Genomic DNA, 25293 nt, shown 5'->3' with positions numbered 1-25293 from the left:
TGAAAACGCCTTGTCCCCCGGACTGCAACAGACTGGCAAGCGAGGAGGCACTCACCAACCCTTCCGGGGACCTGTCGGAAGCTATCTTGGCAATAACCACAGACCAGAGGTCTAGCCAAGAAACCATCTGCAACATGGAGGCCGCCATAGATTCCAATGCTGAGGCATCTTGCGGAGACAAGGACGGAGCCACCGACCTCACCTGCTCCAAAGTCAATCCCGGCTTCAGGCAAATGACGTCTGGGTTAAGATGGCGTGACAACAAAAAAGCAGAGCTCATAGCATAGTACTTCCTATGTCTCATGAGAGGCGGGGGTAGTAGTTTGGTAGAGCCCCTAGAGCGAAGCGAACCGTCCCAGTCAGGAACAGAGACGTTAACCTTCTGCAAGACTGACTGAACGTGGCCCGACAAAGGAAGCTGATTTGGGGTCCTGAGTAGCTCCCACCAAGGCTTCCAAGCAAGAAGGAGTATAAGATGACCGAGCCTAGTCCTACTTTCCAAATTGTTAAACCCACGAATGAGGACAAACAACTTCTGAAAAGGAAGACAGAAACTCTTGCGTGTCTCCCTCCTCCTGCTCCGGCAACGGAGACCGACGACGAGAAGGATGTGTAGGCTCCTCTAAGCCACCTTCCCCACCAAAATTAACAGAAGGGTTAGCAGCCAAACAGCCTGAAACCCCAGCTTACCTGTCTGGGCTGGGTCCATGCGTACGTGAGATGGGGGAGAAACTCGAACACTCGAGATCGAAGGAGAATCCCTTAGAGTCGAACTCTTGGAAGCACCAGTGAGAGAGGCAGGCAAACACTCCTGCTGCACCAACTCCGCGCTCACTACCTTCGACCTCTTGACGGGTGCCTTGAGATCCTTACGGCGACGAATAGGAATAGGCCTTGGATAAAGAGCACAAACATCATGTGCACGGGCAGGGGAGGTTGAAACAAAACACTCGCTTTGATTTGGATTGGGGGGGGGGGGGGGGGGTGGGGGGGGGGGGGGGGGGGGGGGGGGGGGTTAGCACGTCCGAAATTCGAGGCAGAGGACAAAGCATCCCCTGCAGATCGCACACGGGAAGGAACACTAACACTGCCTGAAACAACAGCACTCTTGGGAAAACATCTGCGTTTTTCCTCCCTCGAAGGTGAAGGAAGGGCAAAGTCCTTAGCCTTCCAAAGTTTGATACGGGGAAGAGAGAGAGGAATACAGCACTGGTTTCTTATGTGCATATCTTCTCAGGCGGCGGGAATGAAGCAATACGATTCCTACCAGTCCTCCCAACTGAAAGGCAGCCAACTTCACATCCAATGCAGAGTCCAACCTCTGAAGCACTGCCTGGCATATGACCACAGACTGATGTGCCAGAGAAGGCTCTGATGACAAGGAAGGGAGATGTAGCGAACTGGGCGGCAGTGATGACATCACGGCTGAGAAAGGTGATCAGAGGACAAGACTGGGAGAGATGTCATCGATGGGAGTGACGTCACAAGTGGTTGTGACGTCACGGCTTCCCCTTGGTGTGAGGGGGAATCAGACGCCACTGGCGGAGATACACAAAGACGGATCCCATGTTCTCTCTTGCCATAAAACGACCTCCACTGCTCCTTAGGCCATGCCAGCATTCCGTGCAAGGACTCGTAATAGTATTAAAAATTAGAACGACACCTACTGCACATTATGTGAGGGTCGGTCACTGCTGAAGCAAGAAAACGAGAACACGGAAAACCTGTAACTCCAGGGCACATACGCTGACGCCAAGAAGGAGCAGAAGAAGCCAAAATATCAGCCAAACACACACACACACACACACACACACACACACTAAACACAAGCGAAACGGGCATTGAACCGGGAAAAGGCCAAGAAAGGTTAACACAACTCTCGCCCAGGCGGTCAAAAGAAAGACTGATGCATCATTATAGGTGAATGGTCTTCGACCATCCTTCACCGGATCTATGCATGCGTTGCCAGATATCACAAGATTCCTTGCTTTCATCTGTTTTTTTTTAAACGGATCCAGCTAGGCGCAAGAAATTATCCTATTGTTATGAATGAAGGTTTGTTCGCGTATGAAAAATGAGAGGTTTTAAATAATTAATTTCTTGTACAGTACATAGCCATTGATACTAGCCCTTATTGTCAATGAAATCCTCAGGCTTTTAGTCTGTATCTAAAAAGTTGAGGGTAATCAGCTACTAACCCCCACGTTTGTATGAATCCCTAGATCAAAGTAGTTAACTGGCACACTCTTCATGTTGTCTGACTAATTAAGTGCAAGAAGTTATTGTAAATCTGTATCTGTAGATACAGATATACAGTGGCACAGGAGACAAAAAAACTAACTGTCCCTTTTAAATTGAAGGATGAAATATATTACAAACACTGCAATGTTTCCAAAGCACTTTTATCTGAAGGCTTATACAGTACCTAGATATATGAAATTTGACCCAACACTAAACAATAAATTTCACCATAATCAATCATATCAGATTATAAAGTTTAAGGGAAAAGCTGTCAATCTTCCCATTTATGTTCTAAGTTTAAATTATGGGTCAGTGCTAACAGTATACAGAGGGGGAAAAAAAAGAGCTAAAGTAATTACAGAAAATAAATCTGAGATAAATCTCTAAACTAGAACTGTTCTCTTGTCCTTTCCACTTACAACTAATTGCTATTATATTAAAACAAAGCAACAAGGTTAGACTAAGTCAGGAGGGTAGTGCATAGGACTGCTGAGTAACTTCTTTATATTAGAAAAACAATGTTATGTGTAATGTATAATTACAATAGGGGAAATGTACATCATCATCTCTGCCTTTAAGATAACTAAAAATTCTGAAGGTAAACATGAAAATTCTAAAATTTCATCAACAGCTATGTGTATATCTGATTATTTCTAGAAATACATAACCTTGGCTTTTTTCTTAACCCTGTAACGCCGATTGGACGTATTAAACGCCGATATAAATTGTCTGGGTTGGGACCGAGGGTGGGGCCTATGGTATGTCGATATAAAAAAGTTTTTTTTAAAATTCACGGAAAAATAGTTATAGGCCTACTAGGCGAAAACTTTGGAATCACGCGCCTTGGGGGATGCTGGGAGCTCACGGATCAAGGCGTTGTTTTGTTTACAATCGTTACGCAGGCACGCAAGTGCAAATTTCTTTCTTATCGCGCTAACAAGTATCAGCGACACATCTCAGAAATTATTTTGTCACTTTGACATAATTTTTGCACCATTTTAAATTAGCCGTTACATGGAGTATTATAAAAGGGATTTTGACGTAGAAAAAATCTATTTCTGGGCGAGGAAGCCGTGTCGCCCAGTGAAATGTGTCTTCTTTAGCACTATTTCTAGTAAAATATTGCTATAATACCAGAGAACTGCTAAATTGGACATGTCAGAAGCCTCTGACTCGCTCACACTATATAAAAGGTGTCGGTATATAAAACTGGGGCAAGTGTTAAACACTACCACAGCAAACCCCTCCAATTAGCCTTTTCCTCATCAAAAGACCCTAAAATACGGGGAGCCGACGTAGAATACAACAAATGAGAGGTTTTAAATAATTAATTTTTCTTGTACAGTACATAGCCAATGATACTAGCCCCTTATTGTCCAATAAAATCCCTCAGGCTTTAGTCTGTATCTAAAAGAGTTGAGGGTAACAGCTACTAACCCTACGTTGTAGATCCCAAGTAGATCCAAGTAGTTAACTGGCACACTCTTCATGTTGTCTGACTAATTAAGTGCAAGAAGTTATTGTAAATCTGTATCTGTAGATACAGATATACAGTGGCACAGGAGACAAAAAAAACTAAACTGCCCCTTTTAAATTGAAGGATGAAATATATTAAAAAAAAAAAAAAGACTACTCATGATTGAAGCGTTTTATCAGTTTTGAAATATTTTCATAAATAACGATAAGTGCAAAATTCAACCTTCAGTCAACTTTTACTCTAACAAAATGGTAAAAAAATGCAATTGTAAGCTAAAACTCTTATATTCTAGTAATATCAATTATTTACCTTCATTTTGCAACAAATTGGAAGTCTCTAGCACAATATCTCGATTTATGAATTTTATGAAAAAACTTTTTCCTTATGTCCGCGCGGTAACTCTCCCGATAAACTTATAAATCTTTTCGTCCGATTTTCGTAATGTTTGCACCATTTTAAATTAGCCGTTACATAAAGGATTTTATATATGGAAATGTGTGCAATTTTATGTAGAATACAACTAAAAACAACCCATGGTTCTCTTTAGCTTTTATCAGTTTTGAAATACTTTTATATAAATAACGATTTGTGCCAAAATATCAACCTTCGGTCAACTTTGACTAAAAAAAATGCGGTAAAAAAAATGCAATTGTAAGCTAAAACTCTTATATTCTAGTAATATTCAATCATTACCTTATTTTAGCAAGAAATTGGAAGTCTCTAGCACAATATTTCGATTTATGGTGAATTTATGAAAAAAAAAAAAAAAAATTCCTTACGTCCGCGCGGTAAACTCTTCCGAAAAAAATCAGAAATTTTCGTCCGATTGTCGTAATGTTTGCACCGTTTTAAATTAGCCATCACATAAAGTTTTATACGTATATGAAAATGGCGCAATTTCATGTAAAATACAACAATAAACAATCCATGGTTGTAGCTTTTATCAGTTTTGAAATATTTTCATCATACAAATAACGATAAGTGCCAAAATTTCAACCTTCGGTCAACTTTGACTTGAGCAAAATGGTCGAAAAACGTAATTGTAAGCTAAAACTATTACATTCAAGTAATATTCAATCATTTACTTTATTTTTCAACAAATTGGAAGTCTAACACAATATTTCGATTTATGGTGAATTTATGAAATAAACTTTTTCCTTACGTCCGCGCTCGGGTAACTCTTCCGAAAAAATCATAAATTTTTTCTGTCCAGATTGTCGTAATGTTTGCACCATTTTAAATTAGCCGTTACATAAATTTTGTTTTATATATGAAAATGTGCGCAATTTCATGTACAACTAAAAACAACCTATGGTTGTAGCTTTTATCAGTTTTGAAATATTTTCAATAAATAACGATAAATAGAAAAAATTTGTCCTTCGGTCAACTTTAACTCAACCTAAATGATCGAAAACTGCAATTGTAAGCTACAACACTTACAGTCTAGTAATATTCAATCAATTACTTCATTTTGCAAACAAACGGGAAGTCTCTAGCACAATATTTCGATTTATGGTGAATTTTTGAAAGCAGCTTTTTCCTTTTTTTTACCGTCCGCGCGTTACGAATTCATGCACCATTTTGTGATGATATTTTCTCTGTGTTGCCTTGATTGTTTTACAATGTGTTATATACCAAAATGATCGCAATTTTGTGTACAATACAACAGAAAAAAATTAACTTGTTAGCTTTAACCGTTTTGCTCACAGCACGATTTGAATACAATTATATATGAAATTTTGTTTTTGCGCTATCATATATCCCATTATTTTTATATGATAATGATATTTTTTTCATTCCTGATGGTTGCATACTAAACTTCACGCAATGACAAAAAAAGAAGCCAAAAATGAACTCTTAATCTTGAAAACTAAGCGTGCTGTCATAAAAGAAAAAAAAAAATTTTCAACTTCGACGCTCACTCCCAGACCCCGCCGGCATACGGGAGAAGATTTTTACTATACCCCTTCGGCGTTAAAGGGTTAATTAATATGATATATTTTTTCATCTAATTTTCTATAAAGAAATCAAACGACTTACCTTAAGACCACCCCAAAATTTAAGAGCAAGGATATTAATATGATGATCAACAATGTATACCAGTTGGGATCCTTGGTCCATTTGACTAATTCTAAATACCACTCCAACAACATCAACCTCATTCCATGATGGTGCAGATTTTTTAGATAATGTAAGACAACAGAGGTGGGTTACATGACGGCGACAGTCTGGGAAACTGTGGTCTGTTTCAGTCCCAATGTCTTCCCAGCGTGTTTGGCGTGTGGCTGTTAACTGAAGACAATCCCTTCTGTTGACAGAAAAAGTTTATACAGTTTAGTATATATTTTGCTCAAGAAATTTAGGTAACACCAATTACTCAACAAATTATTTAACGTGTTTTCTGCTGCTTGGCAAAAGAACCAGTTTATACAGAGTGCAGTGAGCACTATTGAAATTGAATAAGGTATTTGAACAAGGTCTTTGCTTCTACCATGTAAACTTAATTGCACTCAACAACTACTCTTCTGTATCATTCATCCTCAACAACCATCCACACTGACTCCATTATTCTATCATTGATTTCCAAGGTCCATATATGCCACATACTGAATTTTCCGTTCACTTTAAAACCTTCATGAAACACTTTTATAACACATGCTTCATCCTCACACCCTCTTCCTTGTTTAAACCAATACTATTGATCTTACCCAGTTAGTCCTTTGGTCATATTATTTTCCCGATAAAATTCCTACCATACACCTTCCTTTATAGCATACCGAGTAATGGCAGCACCTAACTTTAGCGTACAACACCATTTAAATAATGGGAGAATTATTTTCATTGACCATTCATTTGGAACTTTTTCCTCATCAAGACATCTTACTCTCTATTCTTTAACTTATAATTTGCTTCCTTACATCCTCAACAGTCACTGCCATAAGTATACTCAAACTCTTTCCACTTTCACAGGAGCCAGCACCTTCTCTTCTATCTTTTCATCAACAAATCTTCAAATAAGTATTCCTTCAACCCAGAACTGCAGTTACTCCAGACATCATCTCTACATCTGCATCTTTTATTCTGAGATTCAGTCGATCATTTACCTTCCTTTGTGCATTCACTATCCTGTTTAAAAACTTAAAACCTTGACTCCCAAAGTTCTTGATCACGTTGTCTCCTCTAATTTTAGTCATTCTCTTTCTCTCTTACTTCCTTCTGGACATTTTTCATCTTCCTATAAACCTGCATATGACCTCTTCTGCTGTACTATGATCTAGTCAAGTTATTTTACAAATTCCTAACCTATTCTTTTTACCTCCTGTTCTGCACCCGAGCCCATATTTCATCCACTTTTCTCCTTTTTGTATATTTATTTTTTCACTTTTTCTTATTCAATAACTTATCTCAATTAAATTTATAGCCACACTTTCACCCCTTCCTTTACAACTCCAACTTGCATCTTCCTTAATTTTTTTTTGCCACCAAATAATGATCAAATATATCACCATCATATATCTCCATCACTCCTCTCCTTACCCATTAAGCCAATTATTTGCTATTCCACCTACTCTGTAATAACTCATAATCTAGCAAATTTGCTTCCTTGCCATTTTTCCTTTTTCAGTAGTATAATCAAGAACATTCCTTAATCCTTAAACAGTCTTTCAATGCTTTTGATTTTCTTTTCCAATATCATGCCATTTTCAAAACTAACTCAACATAATGCTCTTCATTCTTATTTACTCGACCATCATGTTCACCTGTTGCACAGCTGCATTTAAATCACCTAGCAGGAAAACCCTTTCATTTTCACCTAAATTGTTACAGATTGATATTTTCCCAAAACATTATATTTCACTCCTACTTTATCCACACCTGAATAATATACTCGTACACATACTCTGACAACTTCTTTTCCAGCCACGCTCAAATCAAAACTAATTACCTGGAAATTCTCTCAGGAATACAGCTGAACTCTTCAATGTCCCCACAAACTTCCTGATACTACAAGCACTATCCTTTCCTAAGCTCTACACCTTTCAACAACTGTAGTCAAAGCTTTTCCCTTAACTGCATATTAGCCAATCCCATTTGTCTCAGTAAGTGACAAAAACTAGCTTTCTCTTCTTCTTTCCCACCGTTATCCCTACATTAATGGATCAGTTGCTTGATGCGCCTTCTCTACTACATGAACTGCAATAAATTTATCATGTCAGCCATTCTCGTCAATTTTCTATGTTTCCTAAGCATAAACCAATTCACAGAAAACATAAAGAGCATCACCAAGCAATATTTCCCGATAAGAGAGAGAGAGAGAGAGAGAGAGAGAGAGAGAGAGAGAGAGAGAGAGAGAAATTTGCCCATCCACTCTCTTATAAATATAATAAATATGTACCATATATACATATTTATTTGTAAAATATATATATATATATATATATATATATATATATATTATATATATATATATATATATATATATATATTTCTACGTTTATTGATCTTTTCGTCTACCCAGAATTAATTTAATTATTATTTTGATTTGCAAAACGGCAGCCATATTCCTCCAAATATCAGCTGATTTTTAGGCGGGAAACCAAAACACGCCAGCCAGAGATAGGGAGTTCCTGCGAGAAGGGGGGAAAATAGACTCTTGTCAGCTTTAGGAGCGTATTCCTTCAAAGGGAAGGATGTAGGCAGACTGGTACTTCTTAGGCCTAATATCTTAAGCTCTTTTTCCGTGAACCCTCTGCTGGCTGTATGTTCTGTTTCCAGGATGCCCTGCTAGGGGGGTAAGCTGACCCTCCCCCCCAACACCCCATGAAAGACACCTGCGATCTTCCTCAGTCAGCTCCAGTCGTGACCTCGGACGGATGTCTCCAACCAGCCTTACCCCTTAGGCCTAACGGCGTACTGGCGCGCCAAGAGACCCAGACCTGAGACAAAGCCGGATGCCACATTTTTTCTACAAAGGTCCACACTGATCATGGCATCCAGGTATTGTCTTGTGAAGCAGCATATTGCCAGTTCCTTAACACCTATGTTTATTTGTTCCCCATTTTCCCAATTCAAACTTCTAAATCAAAAAGAACTCATCCCTTTGTTTTACTCTCACTGCCTCATGGCCGCATGCTTCCCCTTGTGTATCGTCCCAGACAAATGAAGTCTTCAGTGCATACCTCAGTGAAACATTAGAGTTCCTTTGCCCCAGTGTTAGAGAACTGAATAATCGTAACTTGTGCAAGAAGTCCTTTTTATTTTATCTTGTCTAATCTGGGATCTTTTCCAGATTCCCTGAGTCAGTCAAGTCTGTCCGCCCGCAAGTTTGCATTACGCAAGATATCGAAACCCAGCTTTTATTACGTGAATCACATTTTAGCCAGCTATCCATTTGTGAGAGACATATGGGTCCCAACGTGTGGACACGCCTGCATATTTAGTTGTTTTCTTTCGCCAGGCCAGTAAGGGTCTGCCTCTTGTAAATAATAGATGTAAAGTAATTAGCTGAGTTTCTGGCGACCTTCTCCTCTAGAGTAAATTATCACAGTATAAATCCTTTTTACGGTAAGTTCAAGTAATTCATTCTATTTTTCCCTCAACTATTCCTGTTACGTATTGGAACCTCTTCAAGGCCAGGCCAATACGAAAACAAATAACCAATATAATATATTATATATATATGAATATATTATGTGAATAATATACATGAATACCATATAAAGTATACCAGAGTTGCCATGCCATCAGCCCCGGGAATTAATTCTACCAAATTTGTTAACATCTTTACAAAATATGTCAATATACTGCAATATTATAATTCACAATGGGCAGTCTGCATAGAAAGGCAGAGTTGTGTAAAAACTTTCTTTCATTACATTCAGATAAATTTTCATGAAGTTATGTAGCTAAGAAATACTCAGTGAATAAAATGCTATTTGAATGAAGAAAATTGGATGAAAATTGTGGTGTGTGAAGTCTGGAATTAGAATGGGCTCTTATGGGACAAAATAGCCCCCTTAAACTTTTCCACCTGCTTAATAACTGAGTCTCGTCTTTCTTGTATTACTATTCTGCTTCTACCTTCCCTACTGTTCACAAATCCACTGTTTTATTCACATTCACCTATAAGTAACTACTCTCTGAAGACTCTGCCACTCTCCAACCATTGCTCTGTAGGTCTTCCTCATTTTTGGCCTTAATCACCAGATCATCAGCATACAACTCCCAAAGCTCTTCATTCCTGATCTCCTCACTCAACCCATCCATGACCAGCACAATCAAAAATGAACTTAATACTGACCCCAGGTGTAATCCAGCACTAACTTAGTTTCCTGTTTCCCAACTGATATTATTACTTTGTGCTCATTCTTTGATATATCATCTCGACCAGTCTAACCAACTTTTCTGGGACTTTCCTCTTCCTCAAACACCAAAACATCACTTCTGTTGGGATTCTATCATATGCTTTCTCTAGAACTATACATGCACAATAGAGTTCCTGATTTCCCTCCAGCCTGTCTTAATATGAAGAAGGCATACACTGTCCCCCTCTCTCATGAATCCATACTGCTGTTTCTTGATCTTTACAATCTCTCATCCAGTATCCTCTCTACAACTTTCAATCCATGCTGTTAGTCTAATTTCCCTGCAGTTACCACAATCCCCGGGTTACCACAGTCCCCGGGTTACGAAGGGAGTTCCGTTCTTGAGACTCGTCGTAAGCCGGAACATCGTCAACAATCCTAGAAAACCTTATTCTTTTAATGCTTTGGCGGGTGCATTGAAAAACTATGTAAACTGCATTCTTATTGCATTTTCATCAAAAAAAAAAACTTTAAATATTGATTATTTTGCATCTTTTTGGTGTCATATTCATCTGCCAGATCAGCGTTTGTAGGCATCGTAACTCTAAAGCATGCGTCGTAACCTGGAACATGCGTCGTAAGCCTGGAAATAATTTCTGATGAATATAATTGAAAAGCGTCGTAACCTAGGAACGTCGTAAGCCGAGACCGTCATAACCCGGGGACTGCGTATATATATATACACCACACCGTTAGACTCTTCCAGTCCCTTGTCATGACTTCTCTTCCAATATAGCTTTTAAAAAATCCAGCACCCATTTTTCCACCCCCGCGTACCTAGTAATTTGATCATTTCAATTTAGAATTCTGATGGACCTGGTGCTTTACCATTTCTCATTTACTTAATGCTCTCTTCAATTCTGTATCCTGCTATTCCCATCACTGGTTCCCCTACCCAATAACTCCTCTCATTCACTTCTTTTCAGTATTTAAAAAGTTGTTAAAAATACTCTCTCCATCCCTTCTTAATGTCTTCATCCCCATGCAATATATTTCCATCTCTTATCTTGATGACACCCAAATTTATCAAGTCCTGTCTCTGCCTTTTTCCCAACTTGAAATTCTCTTGTTCGGAGCTCTTGTTCAGAGCTTTTCATTCAACTGCTGCTGCTGCTCTTAATAGCATACCTACTCTCCTTCTCGCATCTCTTTCCTCTCTCTGTACCGTTCCTCTGCACCCTTTTCCCCGCCTTACCCGTGCATGCCTTACTTTCCAGCCTTAAATTCCTTTGATTCTTGCACCTCTCCATTCCAGCACTACTTTTCTACTCTCGACATTTCATATCCTCTGGCTCTTCCCATTAGTTCCTCTGCTTCACCCACACATTTCTCTCATGATCTGCCCAGATAGATTTTCCACTGTGTTACCATGTCCAAATTAAATACATTCCCTCCTCAGCCATCTCTCTTTCTCACACTCCTCCTATTTGCTCCCCCTTTTCTCCTTTAAGGTCCCAAATCTTAATTCTAGCTCTCCCCTTTCTCTTATGTGATTCCTATCTCTCATTTTAAAATTCATCACCACCAATCTATGTTGTTTAACATATGCTTCTCCAGAGATCACTTTGCAGTTCATCACATTGCTTTTGTTGGCTCCTCTAATCAGGATGTAATCAATTTGGCTTTGCACTCATAGGTTATCAAATACTTATCCATACCAATTCAAAACTCTCAGCCATCTCTCAGCCATTTCTAATTCTAAACTCATGGCCTCCATGTACCTCCTCATGACTGGCCCAAAGAATAATGCTCTTTGTTGCACCTAAATGAAAAACAGACAGAATGTATGGGCCTCAAATTAGTATAACACCAAGTCGTAAAAAATTACAAATTTTTAATTACAAACCTCAGTTTTCGTACGTCTCTCTTTTCGTACGTTTTGGTTCTTGTAGACTTTTTTCTACAAAATTGTCTCAGTTATCGTACATTTCCTCGGTTTTTGTACACTTGGAAATGCTACATCCAGGCCTCACCACGTGATCAGGCCCCGTAGTGAGCACCCAAACAAAGCATCCCATCTTCTTTTGTGACCCATTCTGCTTTTGTGTTCATTGTTTTTGTGCTTTTTTTATTCAAGTGCAACTGCTAAATAAGCCATCATGGGGCAGAAGAAAGTTCCCTTCCATAAAAAAGGTGAGAAATGCTAGAATTTAAGAACTCATAGCAAAGTGTTGGAAGAAGTTGCATGCTGATCTCAGTGAGAAAATACTTACAAGCGCTGCTGTTAGTGAATTTAAGGCCAGCAGAGGCTGGTTTGAAAAATTCAGAAAACAAATGGGCATACACAATGTGCCTACTTCAGGGATTAAGGACATGTTTGCAAAGTAGAATGAAGGAAAAAATTTTGTGGAGAATTATCATCCCAACAAAGAAGTTGTAATCCATGTCTCCAACATGTTTAATGACAATGCTGTGTTTAACTTTAGGCAAATTTTACAGAAATGGCAGAAAAAGAAACATGTCTGGACATTTGTAACTCAGATATAGGACAGATAAAAAATAAAGAGAAGTAACCCCAGATACCTGAAGTCCTTCTGAAGGGAGATTCCCATTCCAACCAGTAACCTCTCCTCCTCCCTCTCCATCTTCCACCTGCTAACAAGTGTTTTCCATAATGGTAAGAATGATGTTAAATGTTTACTTATTCATTTTATGAGTCATTTATATTATTTCCCATTGTTTTCTATTTGTAAAACTATGTTTATTCCCAATAAAATGTATTTTCTGTTGAAATTTTTTGGGAATCTGGAATGCATTAATTGTATTTCTATTATCCTATGGGAATTGCTGTTTCAGTTTGTTTCCGTACGTTTTGGATTTCATGGTAGGTTCCGGAACAGATTATGCACAAAAAACCGAGGTTCAAACTGTAAACTTGAGTTTTCATAGCTAACAAATCTTCACCTTAGGATAAATCTTCTGATGCCAGCTGGAAACCAGTTAAAAACAATAAAAAATTACAAATTTTTAATCAATTTGTATTTTTCATAACTAACAAACATTCGATCTTAACATTAGGAAAATACTAGCGCCAAGCTAGCTTTCTGTTGAACCATGTAGCAAAGAGGTTTAACATGGGTCTTACCCAAGTTGACAGGAGGAGATAGGATATTCCAGGAATGTCTATTGACCAAGGGAATGTCTATGCAGATTATATGCAGGATAAGTGCTAAGTACCCTACTGTCAACTTGTGCACTATCAAAGGAACTTGCACCATAAGACAGAGATGTCCTTGCACTGCCAGTGGAATGTACATCGCCAACATAGGAGATGTCCTATGAGTAGATCCCTATGATGACATTAGTTAAGTATGCTACTTGATTGAGATGTCCTATGATGATAGGACACAAGCATCCACCTTTTCTTGGCTAAGGAACCACCATGGTGATGTTCCTCAGCAACATAATCTAAAACTTAAAGGAGGATCTTAATTCTTGCAGAGACAAGAACTAGGATATTGAGGCACAGAACCAGTCTGGTATACTTTGATATATAAAGCTAGAAGTAGGAATTGTACCCAACCTAAACCTAACTAACCTAACCAATCCCAATTCACTTGAAGAATGGGAAAATCATCCTCTTGTGGAAGTCATGAACCAGAAGAACATTCTCCTAGATATTGAAAAGCAGATTTGATAAAGATTAGTTCGAACTAGCTAGGCTAGGTTAAGAACTCAACTATGCTAGGCTAAGTCACCAAACCTAATCCTATCACAGAACGTGGATTAATACAACTAACAAAGGAAATCACAATAATCTGAGGGCGCTGGCCGGCCAATATAGGGTGAAAAACGCAAAATCATGAACAATTTCATGGAGCTTCGTATGGCAATGGATGCGTATACAAAATATTTGTCAAAATTCCTCTTACTTTCATAGTTACAGGGTAATTAGTAACTCAATAAGCCAAAAACATTGATCCATACAAGAAAATGCAGTATTTCTTCTATTATCGTAAATTTTGATAATTATTATCAAACAAATTGTGAGCAATGGCATCTGTAGAGATTCCATGAGTCACAAGACGGGAAGACTGAGCTTTACACCCTTCAGTGCAAACAGAAACATGAAAGAAAGTACACATTCAAGTTTTACCTCTGACATTCGCTTGCTTTTACATTTGTTTTGCTTTTAAGGTTTTCATCATGCAAAGGAAAAGACAGCAGAAACATCTCGCTAACATAACAGGAAGAAGAAAAGTTGCTCTAATAAGAGTTTGGAAAATCATAATATTGGCCGATATTAGTGTTAGGGAAGGAAGAGCAGAGGAGAATGTGTGTAAGAAGGAGCCTTACCTAACACAGTGCCCCAGGCTACGATCTTTGAGCAAAGGTATATTCATTTATAATTAAATTATGACAAAAAACAGTTTTGGTTTATTAATACCCAAAAAGGAATATAAAATTCATAATAATCATAATTTATTAACATTGTCTTTGTAAAAATACAAAGAAAAACTTTGAACCCCCGTACAGGCATTCTCCTACTTACAATGGGGTTAGGTTCTGAAAAACCCATTGTATATTGAAAAAATCGTATCTCGTATATAGCCTAGCCTATAATAGGGTAATCAGTACCATCTTTACATATAGGGTAGCGTACCCTACACTGCACAGTAGATTTATACATATATGACATAGTAATTATTAATTTCAGCTAATTCTTTAGGTTCAATGCATATTGACATGATAATTCAGTACTAAGAGAAGTTGAATAACATTAACCAGTTAGCCTAGCGAATATGATGATAGATACCATGGTAAATTGGACTCATTCGGACCGACATTGGCATAATTGAGTGATACCTATTAGGCTGCTGATGCCTACATATAATTATGGAATAAAAACATACAGAAATACATCTTTTCCGTTAATCTTTTAAAAATCATACATTACTCTATCCTATTATACTGTATGTATTCTCATATTATGTATTGTATCATATAATACTAACAAAGCGGCCAATGTTTTGGTTTGGAAATCAACTGATGGCAAATACAAGTTTATTTCGTCAAACAGTGGAACCTCTACACACTAAAGTCCCTACGTACGAAAAATTTGGGTTACGAAAGCAAAGACGAAGATTATTTGCTTCTGTGTACAAAAATAATTCAGGTTGTGAAAGGGTAAAGTCCGAGATTCGCCTAGGCCGCTGAGAACAATTTTAAAACTGGTGCGCCCCCACCAACTCAGTAGGACTCGCCACCATCCTCCCGCTCTCCCATTGGTTCCTGGTGCTAGTCACCGCTGTAAGATCCTGGTCTCCTATTGGTCAGCATCTGTCCCATCATGCCTCTATGTAAAGGCATTCCTTGACCATTTTTTGCGGCAGCATTATCGTAAACACATGGAATTCGTTTGTTCACATGTATTTCGTTTGTTAACGTAAATTTTTGTTAGTGATTTCGCTTTCGTTGTACTGTAAGTTACTTTATCGTGTTGTGTGTGAACTTAATTACTTACGTTATTAGCCATGGGGGTCCCAAGATATTGCTGAAGTTCACGGAAAGAAGAGGATATTTTCTATGGAGACGAAGATGGAGATAATCAAGAAGTGTTAATGTTTTCTGTTTTATGTTTCCTCGGCGTTTATTTGTTAATGTTTCTGTCATTGTTAAGTTTTTTGTAAAGTTAGTGTTAATGTTTTCTGCCACTTTTTAGTGTGTTTCGTAAAGTTAAGTGTTCATGTTTTTCTGCGTTTGTCCTCCCCCTCTGTCGCCACTTTCGGACACCACCTCAGAAATACATGCACACACAGTATTTCCTGTACCCTGTACACTAATACACTTTATTTACAGGTACAGTAACAGTAAGGTTAAGTACTGAATGGTCCAAATTGTTGTATTTCATTTATTGGTCAATTTAGCTTTATAATAAAATTTACTGTGGTGTTTTTGTAGGGCTTCGAACGAATTAGGCAATTTACATGTAAAACGTAGTTCTAGATACGAAAAAATCAGGTTACGAAGGCCGCTTCAGAACGGATTAATTTCGTAACCTGAGACACTACTGTATTTAACTCAATTCAGAACTAATTGTTTTGCTTCTAGTTAGCATAAAAGAATATCTAGATACTTTACTTATATGAGACAAGGTCACCTTTTCGTTGTAAGACGTGTTAATTTTAAGTTGAAATATGAATTTAATACGTCTCGTTGGGAACTAAATTATTTCTTTTGTAAACAGATTGCTTTGTGGTCATGTTTATTGTGTAACGAAAATTAGGTGATTCCATTCGCTGTTTTCACTTGATTTCTTCGTAGTACCAGCTTTACAGCTACGTAATTTATCTTTCATCGGCGTGAAAACAACAGTAAACTGTATTCTTTCGAGACCTGAAGTTTTGATTAAAATTATTCTCTCTCAACTTTATCTACGGTTGTGTTTGATCGGATAAGTTTATTTATGGGAGTTTTATCTTTGTTACCGATGCACACAATAACAGTCATTAGCAGCTCGAAGTGTTCTCAGCTTCAGCTACAACTTTGTTTAAATTTAACAGTATTTTTACTTGCTGATATTTGATCTTTAGTGACCAAAGTTATTACCTAAAAATATCAGTCCTATTATAATTAAACATAACGTCATTTATAACATAACTGCAGTAATTGTTTACTATCGTATGATGGTTGAAATAGAAGCCAAATGGATGTTGTTATCCAATTCGGCTGTACTTAGCAAAATGTTGTTTCTTGTTTGGTTGTTCATGGCTGTATACATTTACCAAACGAGTAAAATGTTAAAAACAAAACTTTCATTATTTTCTTTTTGCTTTTTTTTTTAACCAGAAGACGGGATGAAGCTAGGCTATTGTAATTTGGTCTGTCTTTCTTGCTGCCAGGTTGTACGCTGCTGGACTGCACCCGTTACGAGCGAAATTTTAAATATTTTCAAAATATTGTCGTATCAGTATCAATTGCTAACCCTATCGTAAAATCGGATTATCATAAGACGAATTATTGTAACTTGAACACTACCTGTATCTAAAAATCATACTTACTGACGTTCAAATTCTATCTTCTACCTTAGTTTTAAAGCTATAGCATTGAAATTTGGTACTATATAACTTAGAGAGACATTATAGAACAATGAAATCTAGCCTTTTTTCCAATTTTTTTCCTATATGACAATTTGTCCAAAATTGCCTGAGGTCCTTTTACAATAGGAAGGTAACTAGCGGCAGCTGGATGGTCATAAGATTTTGAACAAGGGAGTTCAGTAGTTAACTGCTTGTCCGACAGTGTGCGCGCCGAGCGGACTGGGAGGCGAAGAATCACTTTTGCTTTAGGCCCAAGCAAAAAACGTAAAGTGAGGGGTGGCATGAGGTGGGACTATGTGTAAAAGGACCTCAGGTTTGTATAGTTAGGAAAAATGCAATTTTGGATAAATTGTCATTGTTCTGACACAGGATACAAACCTTTTGTCCTTTTACAATAGGAAGACTCACTTCTTGGTGGGAGGAATCTGAGTCTTAAGAACAGACTGGTGTTCGCCCAACCATTGGATTCCCTACCTGATCGAAGAGCAGAGGGAGGGATCCTAGCCTCTGCCCAATTGATAGGGGTATGTACTGCAGGATCAATGGTCAGACCTCTGGACCAAAGTAATAATAGGGAGGCAAGCATACCTCTTAAAACTAGTAAGCAAGAACTTGTTCCTATTGCAAGAGGCAATATGAAGTCATGGGTTTGTCTCTTGTTGGCTTCCTCTTCCCCCCCTTTGTTTTGGGAAGTGGTGAATATTCACTCCTATCCCTAATGAAAGGGATAGGATGGGGCTCGGTCGAGTAGCTTACCTGCATCTTCTCCTGTTTCCAGCGAGGTGACGACCGCTCCCACTGCCCACAGGTAGAGGCCGGAGAAAAAGATGGGAAGAGAAGCCAGTTACACTCTCATTCACTCATCCATTCTTGCAGTCACACCAGGAATCGATGCTGTTCTGCCTGCTCGGGTGCTGGGTAAGCTACACATGTTTGTTGAGCAGCCACCACGGGGTCCCAAGGAAAAAAGTATCCAAGGACCTGTAGGCAATATCCCGAAGGTAGAAGGAGGTGAAGGTGGTCTGGTTGGCCCAGACCCCTGCCTTCAGGACCTGTGCCACGGAGAAGTTCTTGCGGAATGCAAGGGAAGGACCAATGCCTCTGACTTCGTGGGCTCTCAGACGAAGGGTACGGATGTCGTCGCTACCATCAGCTTCATACGCCCTCCTGATTACCTCACGTAGCCAGAAAGAAAGTGTGTTCTTGGATATTTCTTTCTTGGTCACCCCGGTGCTAACGAAGAGGCGTCGACACTCAGGCCTGAGGTGCCGAGTTCTCTTCAGATAGCGTTGTAGCGCCCTCACAGGACAAAGCAGCATCTCATCCGTATCATTGTCGGTGAAATCCAATAGGGAGGGGATTGTGAAAGACTCGAACCTGTCGTCAGGGATCAACGGATTCTGAGTCTTAGCTACAAAGTTCGGGACAAAATTGAGTGTCACAGATCCCCATCCCCTGGAATGTTTAACGTCGAAGGAAAGACCATGAAGTTCCCCTACTCTCTTCGCCGATGCCAGGGCCAGCAAGAAGAGGGTCTTGAGGGTCAGATCCCTGTCTGACGACTCTCGGAGTGGCTCAAAGGGTCTTCGAGTCAAACTCCTAAGGACGAGAGTCACATCCCACCCCGGGGGCCTGAGTTCCCTGGGTGGGCAAGACCTCTCAAAGCTCCTCATAAGCAAGGAGATCTTGAACAAGTCCGAGATATCCACTCCCCTCAGTTTCAGGACCAGTGCCAGGGTGGCTCTATATCCTTTGACTGTGGGGACAGAGAGGAGCTTGTCTCGGCGAAGAAAAACGAGGGGGAATCTCTCTCGGTGCTTCTGCAAGCAGAGCCAGCAGGTCCGGATACCAAACGGCGCCACCAGGATCATCCTGAGATTTGGGGTGGCCAGCACTCGGCTGATCACCTTGCGAATCAGGCTGAACAGGGGAAAGGCTTAAGCGAAGAGGTTGTCCCACAGGTGTTGGAGAGCGTCCTCTGCAGCTGCCCATGGGTCCGGCACAGCTGAAAAGAAAACCTGGAGTTTTCTGTTGTGCCGGGTGGCAAACAGATCCACTACTGGATGCCCCCACAGGTTGAAGAGCCTTTCCGCCACGTCCTGGTGTAGGGACCATTCGGTCCCTATCACCTTATCCCGACGGCTGAGCTTGTCTGCTACTACATTCCTCTTGCCTGGAATGTAGCGGGCTGTCAGCTCTATCGAGTGAGCCACGGCCCACTCGTGCACCTGCAGCGTCAACTGGTGCAACGGGAGGGACACTAGGCCCCCCTGTTTGTTGACGTATGCCACTACCGTGGTGTTGTCGCACATCAACAGCCCCGAGTGTCCCATCAAGCGGTCCCGGAACTCTTGGAGAGCGAGGAACGCTGCCTTGAGCTCCAGGACATTGATGTGAAGGTGCTTGTCGTGATGGTCCCACACTCCTGCAGTCAGCAACTCCTCCAGGTGTGCGCCCCATCCCTCGGTGGATGCGTCTGAGAACAGCAACATCTCCGGGGGGGGAGTGCGGAGAGGCACTCCTCTTAAGAGGTTCCTGTCGTCCAGCCACCAGGCTAGGTCCTGCCTCACCTCCTCCGTGAGGGACACAGGGAAGTACGGTGGGTCCTCTGCCTGTGACCAACTCTCCTTTAGTCTCCACTGAAGAGACCGCAGGTGAATACGCCCGTGAGGGACTAACTTCTCAAGTAACGACAGGTGGCCGATCACTACTTGCCACTGCTGAGCTGCCTGTTCCTGCCGAGACAGGAACCGGTCGGCTGCCTCCCTGAATCTGCTGATCCGAGAGTCTGCGGGGAAGACTCGCCCTGCTACTATGTCGATCAGCATACCCAGGTACTTCATCCTCTGCTTGGGTTCGAGATTGGACTTTTCGAAGTTCACCACGATCCCCAGATTGTGGCAGAATTCAAGAAGTTAATCCCTGTCCCGTAGCAACTGCGAGCGGGAGCTTGCCAGGACTAACCAGTCATCGAGATACCTCAGAAGACGTATCCCTACCGAGTGGGCCCAAGCAGACACCAGCGTGAACACCTGTGGGGCGGTTGAGAGACCGAAGCAAAGTGCCCTGAATTGGTACACCGTCCCGTCGAGGATGAAGCGGAGGTACTTCCTGGAGGATTGATGGACGGGTATCTGGAAATACGCGTCCTTCAAAATTCACTTGAAAGCATGAAATCGTTCTCGACCTGGATGGAGTCGAGCACGGAACAACGCGCCGTGTCTCCATCATGAACCGAGACCAGCGAATAAATCGGTTCAGGGGAGAGAGATCTATCACCGGGCGCCAGCCCCCAGTAGACTTCTCCACCAGGAAAAGGCGGCTGTAGAAGCCGGTGACTGATCCCTGACGATCTTCTACAGCTCCCTTGTGGTGGATTCCAGGGCTAGTGCCTCCTGCTGCGAGAACCAAAGGTTCTCTCCGACAGGAGCTGCTGCAGAGACACTCCCGGAGTTAGCCTGGCTAGCTCCGGGTTAACCTGTTTGGGCGGCATCGGAGGAAGTACCTTAGACGACCTGCCAGACCTGAGCGAACCCTCCTGTCTGGAGATGAGCGAGTCCACATGGTCTAGCCACTCGGAGTTCGGCCGGCTGCGATCGCGGCAGACCCACCGTCAGTCTGGGTTCCTTTTGGGCCCCCAGAACAACTCGAGCAGGGACGTGGGCTCAGAAGGTGGGAACGGTGATCCTTCCCCGAGGTCATTGTGCTGACGAATCAGCGCAATGACCTCTGCAAAGTTCCTATGGATCTCAGGAGTGACCGCATCTTGAGGAGTAGGACCGTCAAGCCCCTCCAACAAGAACGACTCCTGAGACCCTCCTCCTTCAGAAGGAGGAACAGCGACATACCCTTCTCGGTCTCCTCCTGCCACTTGCGCATACGACCTGGTCGATCCTAAGACCATGCCTGGCACGTAGGGTGTCGTGGTGGGATCATGAGGGCGCACCCCTCACGATCACTCCTTGTAGCCTCGCCCTTCCCATCGTAACCCGAGGAAGTTGAAGGTACAGGAGAGGAAGACCTGACGCTCCCCCCTCGCTCACCGGCAGAACCAGTGTGGCGAGCGGCTGGACCGAGAACAGCGGCCCCGGTCCCATGCGTCAAAGGAGCTGCTGCTGGTCCCCCTATCCGTCCGGTCCCGGTGGGAGTGGCGGTCAGGGGACCTGCAGAGACTACTGTCGCGGTGGGACCAGTGTGTTCTCACTGGCGCGTCGAACTGCTGGGACCAGCCAGGGCTGGTTCTGCGATCGAGGGGACCCTCTTACCAGCCTCAGCCCGTGGCCGATCTGGGACTGTCACGTCAACCCAGGTAACCGCCTGGTCGCTGCGAGAGCGGCCGCTGGCCTGGCGAGAGTCACCTGAGCGGCTCTTGCCAGCCTTCCGCTCCGTGCCTTGGTCCTGGCGCCGAGCGAACTCGGGCGTCTGGGCCTTGGCTGCACGGCCACCCGCGGGCGACCATACACTCGGTAGCTCTCGCGAACGAGAGGCCGAGCCGGAACCTGGTGTAGCACCAGGCAAGGAAGTACCGGTGTTAGCCGGTACCCTCTGGTCCCCGTCTTCCTCCTTCCTTGCGGAAGGAGAGACAGGTCCCATCCGAAGGAGCAGGAGGACCAGCGGAAGGACGTGGGACGGGCCCTTAGAAGTTCCCGAAGGAGCATTCATAGGGGGGAGGAGGCAGCCTTCTTCTTCCTCGGCTTGGAAGCCTTGGAAGTCGAAGGGGAAGAGGCGGCGGCAAGCGACGAAGAAAATGACGAAGACGACGACAACACCTTCCTCTTCTTCGTCAGCTCCCTCAGGACAGACGTCAAGTCCTCCATCCAGGATGGAGCCGAAGCAACAGGGTCCGGCTGCACTGTCTGGAAGGACCAGCGACTGGGGCAGCAACACCACGGGCTGGAACGACGTCGGCAGGTGCGGGAACAGCAGGAACAGCAGGAGCGGCAGGTACGGCAGACAAGTCAGGTACTACAGGAGGCAGGGTAGCAGCCAGCGACATCCTGGGTACAGGCGGCAGGTCCAGGGGCAAGCTCTTCGGGCATCGGAAGTCCGGGGCTGGCAGCACGAAGAACCCTGGAGGTGGAGGCATGCCCCTCCTCGGCACGGCAGCGATCAGGCCCTGTACGGCGGCCGTAGGCGTCACAGACATCATGTGAGGGGTGTAAACCAGGTGAGGAGGGGCGGCGTACCCTGAAGTTGAGATTGTGGTGGTCACTGCTCCATGGGTGACCGGCACAGCCCCCGCCAGATGCTGGAGCAGCCCCAGGACCCTCGGCGACACCCACACCTGGCCAAGGTCGTCCCCCGCAGCAGAAGCACCTGAGGAAGCAATAGTTTGGGTTAGGAAGGGTTCCCCCTCACACGTGGGGGGGGAAGCCCCACCCCGAGCGAACGGAAAACCCCAAATACAATTGCACGTCAGGGTAATGAGCGCCCTCCTCTACGCTCAACGGATCGGGCGAAGAGAAGGACCTCGAAACGCCCCCTGAGGGGCAAGGCGCCATATGCGGGAGCTGAGCCGGGGACAGGAAAGAAGACGAAGTGTTCGTAACCAAAGGAGTCGCTGGAGAGCTTTCCGACGACTCCTTGGCAGGTCTACGCTTCTTCCTACCCTCGTACAGCACCCACTGCACCTCCGACCAATTAACACATATATTGCACGGCTCGGTCCGAAAGCATTCATGCCCTCGGCACCGAGCGCAAAGGGCATGCAGATCAATTTCCGGAAAGGAGCGGGAGACCCGACACTTGCGGCCCTCCACCCCCGGGCACATTCTACGGTTGATGGGGGGGCGAGGGGATAGCTCCATTGTCCGATGATCCATTAATCAATGTAAATAAAAAAATGAAAAAGACAGTACGTACTTACAATTTCACTTTCAAACACTGACAAACCAAGTTGAAGAATATTTCACAACAAAACCAAAGCATACGACGATGAAGTGGGCAGAGAGCGATGATGAACACGTCCTCCACACACACGGCTGAAAGCAAAAGTGATTCTTCCCCTCCCAGTCGCGCTGCGCGCGCACTGTCGCACAAGCAGTTAACTACCGAACTCCCTTGTTCGAAGCTTACGACCATTCCAGCTGCCGCTAGTTACCTTCCTATTGTAAAAGGGCCGATGGTTTGTATTACGTATCGGAACAATGGATATTTTCGGGATAAATCACACTGGCGTCACAAAACCGGTCAGTGGCAAAAATCATACGCAGTTTGGAGATGTCCCAAGTCACCTTATTAAGTGGTATGAATGTCAAAGTCCTGTCCTTAAAAAATGGCATTAGCCTGCCGGCACCCTTAAACCCAGACTATAGAATTTTACCCCATTCTGCACTAGATATTCTAAGGAGATTGAAGATAAATTCAAGACAGCTGTGCCTCACCTGATGACCTTTCAAAAGGTAATAGCATTATATGCTAAAATTGTTGCATTACCCTTGAATATTAGTTATTGTTTATAAGTTTATTTTTTTTATAATTTTGTATGCATTCCACTGTACATAGTTTACCATGCGAATCCCTTCAAAGGCGAAGACATTGCACATTTGTAACATTTTCCTTTTAACCCTACACTCTTGTGTTGTATGTATGTATTCATGTGTATATATTGGGTACAAATATGAAAGCTTTGCATAAAAATTATGAAATGAATTGCACATTACCTATAACCAGCAGCCACAACATAAAAGATGCGGAAGATTTTCCCTTCCAACAGTGATTGCTGAAGGTCTTCAGATGGTCGCCATACTGAGAGTATTGCACAGGACCCATTGGTATCCATTACTCGTATCTAAAAAGGAATACAGTAAGTACATTACACATAATACAGGTTTATTTTCATGAAATAAAGAGAAAAAAAGTAATAGATTTTAGCAACTATATTATATGGAAAAACAACATTTAAATAACATTAATTTAATAGAAATCCATCAATTTCAGGAATTCTATGTGTTCCAGCTACTTTCAGAGGGGCTATACATGAAGAATCAACCGAGACCATCTGAACATCTAGGCTCCAAAATCTTCAACCCAAAGGAAATGGTCATACAACTTCTGAGCCTACTGTAAGAGACATGTAATCAGCAGGCAGGCATCTTAATTGGGATAATGAGTGTGTAGCTGACTCCACCAGAAAACATTTCACCTGTTTCACATTATGGTAGCTTGAGTTGCCATTTAAGTGGAAAGAATCTTGTTACCCATCGACAATTAACATGCTGTAGTTTTAGAGCCTGTAAATCACTGGTGTGGTATCTAAGAACATGGAAGCTCTGTGTACATGGAATGAATGAATTACAAAATTTATTCTATAATGAAAACTCTGGGGCACATTCAGCTCTCACTTACTTGAAAAAAAAAGTTGGAATGATTGGGTAGCAAAGATACAGATATCCAGAATATAAATTATGTTCAAGGATCTAAACATGAAACTAGCAGAAAAAGTGTTGTATGAAGTATAGTTGGTTCAACCAATAAATTCAACCATTCACTTAATCCATTCTTCTGAGAAAATGAACAAAATCAAAAGGATGAACGAGTTAGACTCACCTTCCTTCCACTGGGAGATTGTAATAACTTGGCTTACAGTCACCTGAAGACCAATAGACAAATGTCTTGACATCCATGTTAGGTCTCTATATGAACCATACAAAATTATCTGATGATCTCAGAGATGACTATTTAATAATGGAATCAACTTCTCTTCCACTTAAAACCCAGGGAGGTTGACACAGCCAAATTTCAGGATCCATGATCTTCATTTATCAAAAGCCGTAAGTCCTTAAAATGACTTGTTTAAGACAGAGGGATACAAACTTTTAGAAAACCTAATACTCTTTCCTACAAAAACCTTGATCTTCCCAAGATAAATCCTCATGGCTCTACAAAACACAGAAGCCTGACATTTTCATTTCCAAACTGAACAGGCATGAAGGAAATGACAACTAAGGGAGAAATATGAGGTAGATAAGGGAGAAATATGAGGTAGATGGTTAAGTTGTGTGTATTGTAGCCACAAGGCCTGGGATACATGACCTAAGGTTGAGGTTCTTTTGGGAGGTCTCCTTGAGTGACTCATATGGTTAATTGAAAAGGTACTTAAGGAGATGAATTACAAGGAGAGCTGAAAGTCCACTGAGGAACCTCTCTCTAAAAACCTCTTGACCACATT

The 25293-nt window shown here is 42.1% G+C and overlaps 1 protein-coding gene across 1 annotated transcript in view; it reads right to left on the bottom strand.

Annotated features, from left to right (window-relative positions):
• The window catches only part of LOC135212621 (breast cancer type 2 susceptibility protein-like), a 256947-nt gene that overhangs the window by 160487 nt on the left and 71167 nt on the right, over nucleotides 1-25293 (bottom strand). The window contains exons 4-5 of the mRNA XM_064246206.1: nucleotides 23786-23913; nucleotides 5759-6026 (exon numbers count right to left, since the gene is read on the bottom strand). Coding sequence (XP_064102276.1) covers nucleotides 5759-6026; nucleotides 23786-23913 — 396 coding nt within the window. The remainder of the gene's footprint in view (nucleotides 1-5758; nucleotides 6027-23785; nucleotides 23914-25293) is intronic.

The sequence above is a fragment of the Macrobrachium nipponense genome, chromosome 41 (assembly GCF_015104395.2).
Source record: "Macrobrachium nipponense isolate FS-2020 chromosome 41, ASM1510439v2, whole genome shotgun sequence".
Taxonomy (NCBI): domain Eukaryota; kingdom Metazoa; phylum Arthropoda; class Malacostraca; order Decapoda; family Palaemonidae; genus Macrobrachium; species Macrobrachium nipponense.
The sequence above is the reverse complement of the archived record's forward strand: the minus strand, read 5'-3'. Positions and strand labels throughout refer to the sequence as shown.